General features: G+C 39.7%; 1 protein-coding gene across 1 annotated transcript in view; it reads left to right on the plus strand.

Moving 5' to 3' along the window:
* Positions 1–3,820: 3,820 nt before the first annotated feature.
* The window catches only part of PTPRM (protein tyrosine phosphatase, receptor type M), a 562,994-nt gene continuing 553,939 nt past the window's right edge, over positions 3,821–12,875 (plus strand). Inside the window, exons 1-2 of the mRNA XM_012812183.2 lie at positions 3,821–3,854; positions 6,244–6,515. Of these exons, the coding sequence (XP_012667637.2) occupies positions 3,821–3,854; positions 6,244–6,515 (306 nt within the window). The remainder of the gene's footprint in view (positions 3,855–6,243; positions 6,516–12,875) is intronic.

Below are 12,875 nucleotides of genomic sequence, written 5' to 3' on the forward strand. Positions count from 1 at the left end.
GCAATTCATGTTTATTGTAACATATATAAATTGATTTTTTAAAAACTGGTTCTTTATCATAAATTTTCTCATAAATTTTGAGAAGCACTGCTTAGTGAACTGAATTGGTTATATCTGAATAGGTCAGAAGAAGCACAAATACCCATATAGACTAAAGTCAGGAGGCACACCTGCAATGTTGGAACTTGTAAACATTTTGTAGCTTTTGGGTCCTAAACCCACAAATTTGAAGGCATGGTCATACAAGAAAAAAGAAAATAAAAAGACAAAACAGCCAAAGGGAGGGAAAGGCAAATGATCTGTATGCATTTGCTAAAACTAGGAAGGTTACAAAGTAAATTTTATAATGCCTTTCAAGTTCACAAAATGCTGCTTCTCTGTTAGCCCAAGTGTGGAATAATACAGGAAATTCTTTCTTCCTTCTGGATTATGGAAATATCTACCTCCCCATTTGCACAAAGTTTCTCAAATGTAGAAATTCATACAGTTTCTTAAACCATGTCAAATCTACAGCTTCTACCACACCAATGCAAATTTTAATGATGGGTTGGAAAGAAATAACTAATTCTATGTAGTTATTACTGCTGTCCCAAACAATGATGGAAGATAGTCTAATCAAAAACATTTGCCAGTGGATATGATTAGCTAAATTTAATTCACCCAAAGATTTGAGAATGCGAACATTACATGTTATCATAAGAGAGTTTTCATTTTTGGAGGAACCAAAATAATTATTCCTGAAGCCTTCGAAGTCTGCCTCTGAAGACTGCTCCTTTTGAAGCTGACTCCGTCATGCGAGCTCATTTCATTTGCCTGCAACATTATATTCTCTACACACACACTAGTGACTTAAGGGTGTTCTGTTATCTGAACACAACCAGAATTTCTATGCTAATTTGAATTGTGATTTCTTTTATTTATTTACCCAGTTGGAGTGCTTTTTGTAAGGTAAAAAATTGAGGTAAGGAAGTAACTATAGAAAGAGACTCAATTACTTTTTGAAAATGCGTTTCCTGGCAGTGAAAACATTGATGTAGAAGGTGAAAATTAAACATCCATCCATAAAGGAATAGTATAAAAAACAGTCTTAATAGTCTAAAATTGGATATAAATGCTTTGAATTATTTAATTCTTTAAACAGTGGTTTGGGAGGTGACTTTACCTTCATAGCAGATAGGTGATAAATTCAACCACCTAGAAAACATCTCTTCCCTCCTTCCTGCTTTCTCTTATGTACAACTGCGACATAACCCACAGAGTCGGGGTTACTAGACTTTGCTAAACATAAATGAATGTTCACACTTGTTTCTGCAAACTCATCAGAAGACAGTAGTGCAGTGCTGCCAGGAACAGCTGCATGGGGAGGAATGCCACCCTTTATACTTTAAAGTCCTGCTGGTCACACACTGAAATAAAGTGACCTTTCCCATAAATGTAAGGGCAAGATTAAATGAGTTGAAGATGTTTTATTATCTCAATACCAATGTTGCTCCGTCATAAAGAAAGGAAATTTAAAAATCACCACTTAGGTAAATTAGAGGAGGATCAGAAGAGTTGTAAGGTGAACAGTGTGTGTGTGGTTGGGGGGAGATAAATGGTGAAGTCCACATAGTTTAAAGAAGGCGTGCACTTAGGTATGAGGAAGCAAAGTCATAATGAAAGTCACCAGCATTTGTTGAGCGAGTGTGTTCCCAAGTACCCTCGTGGGCATGTGTTCATGACTAATTGTGGGAGCTGCTGAGGAACAACAATACGGAGACTCAGAAGGAAAAAAAAAGCGGGGGTGGGGTGGGGAACCACTCTGGAATACACCCCAGGGCAGGGGTGGGGTACTTGCTGCCATAAGGCCACATGTGGCCTTCTTGGTCCTTAAGTTCTCTAGAACAAATCCTTTTATTTTTATTAAGACTTTTCTATCTTCTTTTATATTTTTATTTTATTTTAAAAATTAACATGTTTTAAAGAATAAAACATAAAAGGATAAAATGAGTTTCAACAAAACAGTCCTCTCAGATTGACTGGCGCAGTTAGAGCATTAGTAAGTCAAAAGGGCTAAATTGGCAGCTGCTGTGCTCAGGTATATTTCTCATTTTCCATGCCTGCCTGACTGGCTGCACTAAGGCCGGTTGGTGAGAGTTTATGGGGGTCAAGTACTCTGGTCTGTTACCAGCTTTTGAACAATAGTGCCCCGTGTTTCTGTTTGAAATGGAATCTGTAAATAGTTGTACAGCTCTACAGTAGCTCTTAATTCTGTCTGCTTAACAGCCCATCATATCAAAGAGGACCAAGGGAAATGCTGAAGGATGAAAACAGAGTTTTAAATGAGGATTGGGAATTACACTATTATTTTGTTTCTGCTAAAGATAAGATGATTTGCTTGCTTTGTGATACTACAATAGCAACGTTAAAGTACGTCAGTGGTCATCAGCGTTGTAACAGTCATAAGGACCACAAATATTTTTAAATAGAGGGAGAGGTATGAAAGGCTGTATTACAAAAATTAGAAGATGAGGCTCGGCGCCTATAGCTCAACCGGCTAAGGCGCCAGCCACGTACACCTAAGGTGGCGGGTTCGAATCCCCAGCCCGGACCCGCCAAACAACGACAGCTGCAACCAAAAAAAAAAAATAGCCGGGCGTTGTGGCGGGCACCTGTGGTCCCAGCTACTTGGGAGGCGGAGGCAGAAGACTCGCTTGAGCCCAGGAGTTGGAGGTTGCTGTGAGCTGTAATGCCACGGCACTCTACCCAGGGGGACAGCTTGAGGCTCTGTCTCAAAAAAAAAAAAAAAAATTAGAAGATGAAAAGCAAAAGCAAAGACAGTACAATAAGACCTGGAAATAATGCCACCAAAGCAACTTATAAAGTAGCTTATATGCTCCGGGGGAAAAAAGAGAAGCCAGTCAGTGATGTAGAAATTATGAAAGAGTCATTGTTGATGTTGTATGATACTTAGATGCCAGTAAGGTTTCAAAGTGTAAATAGCTACCTCTTTCAGGGTGCACCATAATCAGCTGGCAACGTGAATTAGCCTTCAACTTAACAGTGGTGCTTCATGCCATACTTTGAAAGGAAAATATACAGTATTCAGTCACTTTGGATGGCTGAATCAAGCTATCCTGCTGAGTTGGTCCAGATTTTCTACTTTATTTGGGTCATAGAAGATTTTCTTTGCTATGAAGAATTACTTGCTTTAGCTACTCTTGCTTTGAATAGAACATGAGGAATAGATATTTGATAGATACTTTAATAGATATCTCAAATAACAATTGAGTTTGCAAACTCATCCTAGAAAAAGTGCTACATACCTCATTGCTGAATATAATTACAGTCACCTTTGAAGTACTCTCCTTGGAAGGTTGTGCACCAATGCCAGAGCCTAGTTTATCCTTCAGTGCAGTTTTGGAACTCTTTCTGGATTGCCCTATTGCACACAGAAACATACAGCCACAATAATGAATGCCACTCAGCAAGACACCATCACATGTCAACATGATATGTGAGACACTGATATATCAAGGTTATGAAAATTTACTGAGTTGTTTGTACAGTGTTGCCAAGGTAAGTGCATAGGGGCAAGTTCAAGAACTTAATTGGCAGACCTTGTATGACGACATCTCTGATGGTCATTCTAGACAAAGAGTACCAAAATTGCTTTTAAGGGTGGACTAGGCACTGGCTTGTATGCATAGCTTTCCAAGCAGAGTACTTTGAAGGTGACTATGATGATACTCAGCACTGAGGTATGTAGTACTTTTTCTAGGATGAGTTTGCAGACTTAATTGTCAGATCTCCTATATCTGAATTTCACCTGGTTTTCAACATGAAAATGCCTGTGTATGCTCAGAAAGGTGATGGTAAGAACATTTTGTGCTGAAATCGAGCACAGTGGACTAAACATTGGAGGATGGGTGATCTAGTTAGGAGAATAATATTTTTAGGAAACCCAGGTGATTCCCTGAACTGATAGAAAGGTACCTGGTTTACAGAAATTTATGGAAGAGACCCCTGTTTGAGCTTCATCTAGGTATGTTTCACAGAACATGACAAGGTGTATTTTTGCTGTCCTCTATGGTTTACCATGGTGACCACCCATGGTTGCCCAAGTTTAATTGATGTGAACAAGTGCGAAACAATATTCTTGGCAGTGTGGCCATACTTGGCGTATGGGTCACAGCTGCCTTCAAGGTCATGTCATGCCTCAGTCCCACCAGTGAGAATATATCTGGTAACTATTTTATAGATGACAAAGCCCCCAGATCATTGTGGAATAAATCAGCTTGTTTTCTTAAAGCAGAAAATACAGTCTTCTCCTCATGTCATAAACACCAACGACCTGCTTTAGATTTGTGATGGAGTTGGCCCATCCTGCCTGTATTGAAGCTTTTTTCACTTTGTAAACTGTAACTAACCCAAATTATTTCAATGATATTTTCTTTTATTTCCTCTTACTCTTTTCTCCCCTCAGCTTTCTGAAATCACATCTGAACTTCTTACTACTGAAATATATGTTCCTTAGATAACCTTTCTCATGGGGCTGGGCTTTTATATTTCCAGGTGTGTAACATTCATCTCTTGAAGAATTGCTCTGTTTTAAAGTAGCTACTATAATTTTCTTTCACTGTCAGGAAGAGGTTTGTTTTTCTCATGTTGTTCAAATAGCATATGAAGAAACATGGGGTTATCGGATTGTGGCATGATGAATAATGGGCTGGAAAGTCAGAGGCTCAAAGTTCTGGTTTTGCCACTAACTCATCTTAAAACCTAGATAAGCTGCTTCCTCATCTCTCTGTGACCTCCATTTGTAATTATCTTTTCTTTTCCTTTTATTAAGTCATTATATACATAGATCATGAATACATTTATGCATTTGTGGGGTACAGTGTATTGGTTTTTTATACTTTGGAGTGCTTACATCAAACTAATCAACTTCAATGGTGTTAAAACTAGCTCACCTGCGTAGGGGTGCTGTAAAGGTGACAACCATAATCAAACATACTGTAATATGGATTCTTCAACAATAGCCTATTAATATGTACAGGTTATCTACATTTGTATCATTTATTTGGTCATTGTAGTAGTTGTTCAGGAAAGGTGGTATTCCTGTTTTGCTATTTAGGAAATTGTAGCATGTGAATAAGATACACATCCTAGTATTCTGTATGTATGTTTATGGAACACAAGCATGCATAAGCACACTTTGAACATTGTGATTCGCAATGAGGCACCCTCACCTGGAGGGTTTTTTTTTCTTTTAAACTCCTGGTGTAGGTGTACTTTCCTCATTGGAATGTTAATACATCTTCCTTTCTGCTAAAGGGGACTTATAATAAGCTATTTTTCCTTTTATCTTAGAACATTTCACTTTTACCTTTTTTTATGTGAAATATAAGATTTATGTAATTTTTAAAATTGCTGTTTAGACATGAGGAGGGCTCAAGAGTCAGGGTATCTGGAAAGCTTGAATCCACCTGGAAACTCTCCAGCACTCATGTGTGGGTTAGTGCCATGGGTGTCAAGAGCTTGTAGGATCTTGTGAGAAAAGATCATCTTCCACTTGGGACAGTGATTGCATCAGTCTCAGTAGTCACCTTGTTGGGAAAACTGACACCCCCACTGTCAAGGAGAAGTAGGAAGGGGGTACTAGTGCTCAAGTGCAAGAGGGTCCATATTGCCCTGCCCGATGGAGCATCACAGGCTGTGTAGGATTCCACAGACCACATTACTCTGTTGTCTTTCTCTGGGATGTGCCAAGTACCGATCAGGTGGTGGTACCCTTACGGTATGTGCTGTCCAGTAGAACTTCGGCTAGGTGTAGGGATTCTGTGGTGCTGTTGAATATGGTGGTGACCATTGAGCCCTTGTAATGTGGCTGGTGTGACTGAGGACCTGAATATAGAATATGAGGAAGTTTTAGTTAATTAATTTTAACTTAAATAACCATCCATGGCTAATGACTACAACCATATTTGATCAGGATAGGTCTACCAACATAAAGCTACATTTGTATTATTTAGGAGACAAACTGCAGTCACAGACAGGAAATTATCCATTCATTGACTTTTGAAAACACACTGGAGGTGGTAGGAGGAGGTGAAAATATCTGGAAAAGGTATGAAAGAAATGGCAGTTTAAATAACTTATGTGGAATTGCAGTGGCAAACCTACTTAACCTATTGTGGCTTTTCAGAAATGACCGTAGAGTACTATCTGGGGTTGTGACCATCCTTTGATTTTGTTTTGCAGGTTCGTTCATGCTGGTAAATGCGTCGGGGAGATCTGAGGGGCAGAGAGCCCACCTGCTGTTACCCCAACTTAAAGAAAATGACACACACTGCATCGATTTTCACTATTTTGTATCCAGCAGGAGTAATTCTGCTCCTGGGTTACTCAATGTCTACGTGAAGGTCAATAACGGGCCTTTGGGGAATCCCATCTGGAATATCTCTGGAGACCCTACACGCACATGGAACTGGGCAGAACTGGCCATTAGTACCTTCTGGCCTAATTTTTATCAGGTATGCATTTTTCTTTTCATAGTATGCTTTCAAGCATCCCTCAGTTTTTAAAAATATAAATTTCTTATATTAGAATAATCAGAGAGAGTATAAGAAATGTTGGTATTTATATCATTGTAACAAAAATCTATACTATTTCCTAAGGAATGTCTTAAGTCTTTGTGAAATTAGTAAAAAAAAAAAAAAAAAAAAGACTTGAAATTTGTTTATGCCTTACATGTATTGTTTTAGGAAAATAAAAGCAAAAACCTGCAGCAGGGCAAGAAGTGCTATCTTCAAGGGTATTTTACTTTTTATGTTAAGTAAGCCACATCTGACCCAGGGAGACACAGAACTTGAGTCTGAAGGAAGACGTCTTTTCTGTAAATGGGTCTAGGAGTAAATGAGTCATTAAGAGGTGAGCCTGGTGGAGATGAGCTAGCGACGTGCAGGTTTCTGCTTCCACCCACGTAAGCAGTAGGAAGAAAATGCCAATGTAAACTGAGTCCTTGTAACAGAGAGTCTGCAGCGAGATCTGTCCTGCTGTTTTGGAGGATCTTTGAGCCCCACAGTCCTCACTTTGAGTTCCTGTCTGAAGTAACTGAGGGGCGGAGGCGCAGCGGCAGTTAAGAAGTGCTGCGCATGTAACCCCGACGTCACATTCCTTCAGCCCCTCTGATGGGACCCCTGAACGCCAGAGCATCCTGACTGGGATCCCAGGTGGGAAATTAAAGCAGTGGGCATTGGGGGAGCTTTTTCCTTTTGTCCACAGCACTTTAAAAAAGTAGCTTGATATTGGTAATACTCAATTACTTTCCACTTGAGAGGAGGCATGAAAAGGATAGTGATGTTTCTGCCTTTCTCTCTTTTTTTTTAATTTTTGAGACAGAGTCTCACTCTGTTGCCCTGTGGCATCATAGCTCACAGCAACCCCAAACTATTAGGCTTAAGGAATCCTCATGCCTCAGCTTTCTGTGTAGCTGGGACTACAGGTGCCCACCACCACGCCTGGCTAAGTTTTATATTTTTAGTAGAGAAAAGGGGTCTTGAATTCCTAAGCCCAAGCAGTCCACCGCCTCGACCTTCCAGAGTTGCCTTTCTTTTCCTTCCTTAATTCCTTTGGCCCACAAAGGAGCCAACTGGAACGTGCAGCTAAGATCACTTTTCATGTTTAATTTAGGTGGTTGGCTAAACTGGGTGTTTCAAGAGCTGCTTGTCTTCAGAATGGGCGTGAATGGCATTCAATAATCTATTTGGCAGTTCTGGTGTTTATTGGTTTATGTCTTTATCCCTGGAATGGTTATAAATTCCTTGTTTAAATTATCTTTGTACCTACAACAATTTCTGGTATTTAATGAGTCATAAATAAATGTTTTTTTTTTAATGGAAGTGAAGATATAATAAAAAGCTCTATTAGTACACATGTAAATTGTTAAAATCTTTTAGAAAGATTTTGGCCATAATTTTGAGAAGTGTTAAAAACTTAAGATACATCTAAATTAGCAGTCCACTATTAGAAATATATCCTAAACAAATAATGAGCATGATTGCAAATAATTAACTACAAGGATATTAATAGCAGCTTATTTATAATAAAGAAAAATCAGAAACAGTAATTTTCCAACTATATAGGCTTTGTTAATATATGCTACCTCAAAACCAAAACTCATTTTGTGTAGCCATTTAGAATGGGCGGCGCCTGTGGCTCACAGAAGTAGGGCGCCAGCCCCATATGCCACAGGTGGTGGGTTCAAACCCAGCCCCGGCCAAAAAAAAAAAAACAACTGCAAAAACAAACAAACAAAAAAAGAATAATGTTGTAGAAGAAAATTTAATGATATATTTAAACTTATGTTTTCAAATGGATAAAACATTGAGCACTATATTAAATTCCACTTTAAATTAAAAATATGTATTGAAGACTAAAATATATTCTGAAATTAATGCACAAAATTTGGTATTCCTGTAGATATTGGAATACCTACCATATAACAGGTAATTTTATTTTTTTCCTTTTGTTATCTGTCATAGTCTCGGTTTTCCCTAATCCACATGTATTGTTTTTATTTATAAATCAGAAAGAAGTAAAAAGTTAGTTTTTCCTCCAGAAGCAAAATACTCTATTTAACAAATACTCTTTTTATATGTATAAATTTACTAGTAACCAGTCAGTAGTTTAATTAATAAATATGGCCTTGGGGGTAGAGTTTCCTCTTCCTAGGATTAAAAAGCCATCAGGGAAGGTGGGTTTGGTGGGGCTGAGCTTCAAAAGGTTTTTATGTGGTGATGGGGGCTAAGTAACTGAAGGGGTTAAAAGATTTTTTTATTTTTTTGCCAGAAATGATAGCCCATGCCTATAATCCTTGCACTCTGGGAGGACAAGGCAGGAGGATTCCTTTAGGTCAATAGTTGGAGACCAGCCTGAGCAAGAGCAAGACCCCATCTCTACTAAAAATAGAAAAACTAGCCAGGCATTGTGGAAGATGCCTGTAGTCCCAGCTACTCAGGAGGCTGAGGCATGAGGATTGCTTGATCCCGAGAGTTTGAGGTTTGGTGAGCTATGATGATACCACTGCACTCATGGCAGGCAACAAAGCAAGACCCTTTCTTAAAACAACAACAACAAATTTCTTTTGGAGACCTTCCTAGAATAGGGAAGACTGATCTGGAATGTTTCCATGGTCCAGTGAGGACCTATTCTAGGCTCTTCCTCACCCTCCAGGAGCCTCCTAGACTGGGCCAATGGCACACCCTCCTTAGTGGGTTCAAAGGCCCTATTCAGCTCCTCTCTGTCCTAATGTTCTGCTCTTTGGCCTTAGTAATGCACAGGCAGAATCTCCAGTATGAGCTTTCTTGAGACCCTTCACAGCTTCCAGAGTCACAAGGCACTGGTTTAGCATTACACTGGCTACCGTCAGATCTGGAATTTTTATTTGCCTTTTATATACCTGGCTCATAGAGTTAGGGGCTTTAAATGAATGTTTTGCCTTATAAACGGTCTTGGGAAATCAGACTTCAAAAAGGAATTACCAAATTAAACAGAAAGTAGGATGGTCCTCTATATCTGACCATTGTCATTCTTAATGGATTCTTACTTTCTTGAGTACCTTTGATAAAATTTTTACCATCCCAGTTGTGAACCTCTATCCTAACCCTTAAGCCCCCCCTACTTTTCACTATGATTTACCAAAATTAAGTCAAGGCTGTACTCTCAAGGCTTTTTTATTTACTTTACATTTTATTCCTTCATTGGTGTTTTAGTCTGCTGGGTTATAGTAACCCAGACTGGGAGGTTTAAATAACAGAAATAACACTTATTTCTCATACTTCTGGAGTTTGGGAGGTCTGAGATGAGGTTACCTGTATAGTCAGATTTGGTAAAAGTTCTTTTCCTGGTTTGCATATGGTCATCATTTTGCTGTGTCCTCACATGGTGGAGGGTGGGGCAGTATGGAGTTGGGTGGTGGTGAAGGCATGCTGCTTCTTATAAGGACACTAATAATTTTTTTTTTTTTTTAAGCAGAGTCTTAAGCTGTGGCCCTGGGTAGAGTGCTATGGTGTCATAGCTCACAGCAATGTCAAACTCTTGGGCTGAAGTGATGTTCTTACCTCATTCTCCCAAGTAGCTGGGACTACAGGTGCCTGCCACATGCCCAGCTATTAAGAGCACTAATCTTATCACAAGGGTTCCATCCCTCATGGCCTTCTCACCTCTCAAATGCCCCACCTCCTAATACCCTGATATTGGGGAGGATTAGGGTTTCAATATGAATTTGGGGGCCCCAGAAACATTCAGATGATAGCACTGTTTGATTCATTAGGCATAGCTTCATATTTTGAATTTAAAGATGGATTTGTAGAGATTCTTTAATATCGTGTTGCTAAGTTTTTAAGAACCTGCTGATCAACATATGTAAAGGACATAGATCTGAAAAACCACTTGTTCATGTAATTCCTACGCACTGCAGCCAAGCATTAGCCTTTGAAATTAAGGTGGCATTCCCCTCTTACATCCCCTTTATCTGCTGGGCAGTATACATACTGAAGTCATTATCCAATGGCAACAGAAGCTCTTGGGTAAATGGCACATTGTAGATGCTGTAAGAAGGATGTCAGCAGGAAGATTCCCAGACACATAAAATCACCATGTAAGGCCTGGAAGATGTTTCCCAGTTGGGATGAAAAGATCAAGTTGTATTAATAGATGTGAAATAAAAGGAAAACACCTACCACATCTATTTCTACCCTTCCCTAAGGTGTTAGCATAACTGGAGATGGTCATTAAAAAACAAAAAAATGCCAGAACTGTAAGTTGTCAGGTTCTGCCAGAGGTGTGGTTTCCTTGGGCTACAGGTCCAGCCCCCTGCCCATGGGGCAGCACACCCTCGCCAAGGAGATGGTGTTGTATCCTGATGCTCTCAGAAATTGGAATTATATAAAAGCCTATCCACCTTGGATGTGATTTCCCATACAGATTGCTTTACAAGGAGTTCTGTCCTGGCTGGAAGATGTGACTCCAGTTTGTAATTAATATATTTTTAGTTTGAAAATATAAAATATATTTTTCTGGTATCATGTGTTCACACATGCACACACACACACACATATATATATATATATATATATATATATATCATTGTCTTTTTTGAACATGGTATCTAAAAATCAATATCTAAATGGTACATTCTTAGGATATAGATAGGCTGTTCCTGGGCCTGAAAGGAGAAGACAAGGTAAAGGGACATGGGTGTCTAAAGGAGGTGGTAGCCTTGAGAGACCCTCCTTGCAGGGCACAGGAGTCAGCTTCCCCTAGACAGCACCCCATACTATTATTAAGGCCACAAGATACATTATGGTGATCTAAAAAGTAAGTTCAGCGTATACTGGAAACATTAGCATACTATAATACTTTATTTCCATAAGGTAGTTTTTATACTAGTTAGTAGTTTTGATGCAACTTAAGATCAATAAATGAACTCTTTCAAAGGAATTTATTATAAATTGCTTGAAAATAGCATCAAAGAACGTACACTTCAGTTGAGAAAGAACTGGATTTGCATATCAGCCCTGCCTGCTTATAAGCTTGGGCACAGACTGGAATGCCGTGAGCCTCACTTTCCTGACTCTCACTGTATATTCCTGACTCTGCCTGATCTCACTGTCCCAGCCCTTTACAAGCCTCACTTTCCTAATCATGGGGCTGCATGTAATGACTGCATGGGGTGTGAAATGGAGGAAAAGTGCGTTTGGGACGTGCAGGTCTCTCTAGATGGTGGCGGTCTATTTAGCCACCATTAAGATTATGAGGATTTATGGAGGACAGTAAAAAGGGAGCCAGCTGAGTGCTTTCTCCCTGCTAAGGCCGGTCCTAAATGTGGTTAGAGGGATGTCAAAAGGTGTTAAATGAAAGTTTCAAGAACAAATCCTTTTGTGTAACATTGGCTAAGACAAAGTAAACTGAGTTCTTTTCTTTCAGAACATTCCAGAACTGCTGTCACACAGAGGTGCAGGGTGAGGGTGCAGGGCATTCACCTGCACTGCACTTGTTTGATGACGTCTTGAGCAACAGGTGTGGTGTGGGGCTGTATAGGTCCCTGTTTCCCGTTACCTCCTGGGCCTTTGTCAAGAATGTTCTATCTCACTTAGTTTTGGCTGAGCCATATTTTATGTTGGTCAGAATCGGAGCTTTGCAGTTGGAGGTTCAGTCAGACCAGAGCAACTGTCCTGAGTTTTGATAAACACAGTAGGTCTTCTTGTGCATCTCCTGTCTTCATAGTCTTTCCCCTGGTGTTAATTATCTTTCTTTAGGAATTCCTGGAGTTTTGAGAAGCTCCTTAGTAAAGTGTTCGTGCCACACTCGTCCTTTTATGTAGCTTTTACTATTTACAGCAGAATGGTGTTTTACAGGTACACATCTCAACCGTAACCTGCACAGGATATAGCTAACTGCAGGTTAATTACTGTTCATTAAAACATAAATTGTCAAGTATTGGGTGATTAACAGACATTTAATTCCTTAATTAATATTTGTCCTAATTGCTGCTACTTAGGCCTGCCCTTCTGTGGGTTGGAACAGCACAGAAGCACAGACCCCCTGCCCTCCTCAGGGCACCTGCTGCCTTTGATTTAGACATTGACTTCCTGCTGTTTGAAGAATAACATTTTCCTCTCTCACTCTCCCTCTTGCTTTATTGTGCTAAAAAAAAAAACAAAAACAAAAACAAAAAAGAACTTGGCGTTGATTCTATCTCCCCCTCTTCTTTCCTCTCTGTTGTCCCACACTCCTGAAGCAAAGGAGCCATGATGATTGGCTCCTCTGGGTTCTCCCCGTGCATGCACCCACAGGAGCCACGACTGATTTCTCTGGGCTCTCCCCGTGCA

Source organism: Otolemur garnettii, unplaced genomic scaffold (genome assembly GCF_000181295.1).
Source record: "Otolemur garnettii isolate 467f Iridium unplaced genomic scaffold, OtoGar3 scaffold00193, whole genome shotgun sequence".
Classification (NCBI taxonomy): domain Eukaryota; kingdom Metazoa; phylum Chordata; class Mammalia; order Primates; family Galagidae; genus Otolemur; species Otolemur garnettii.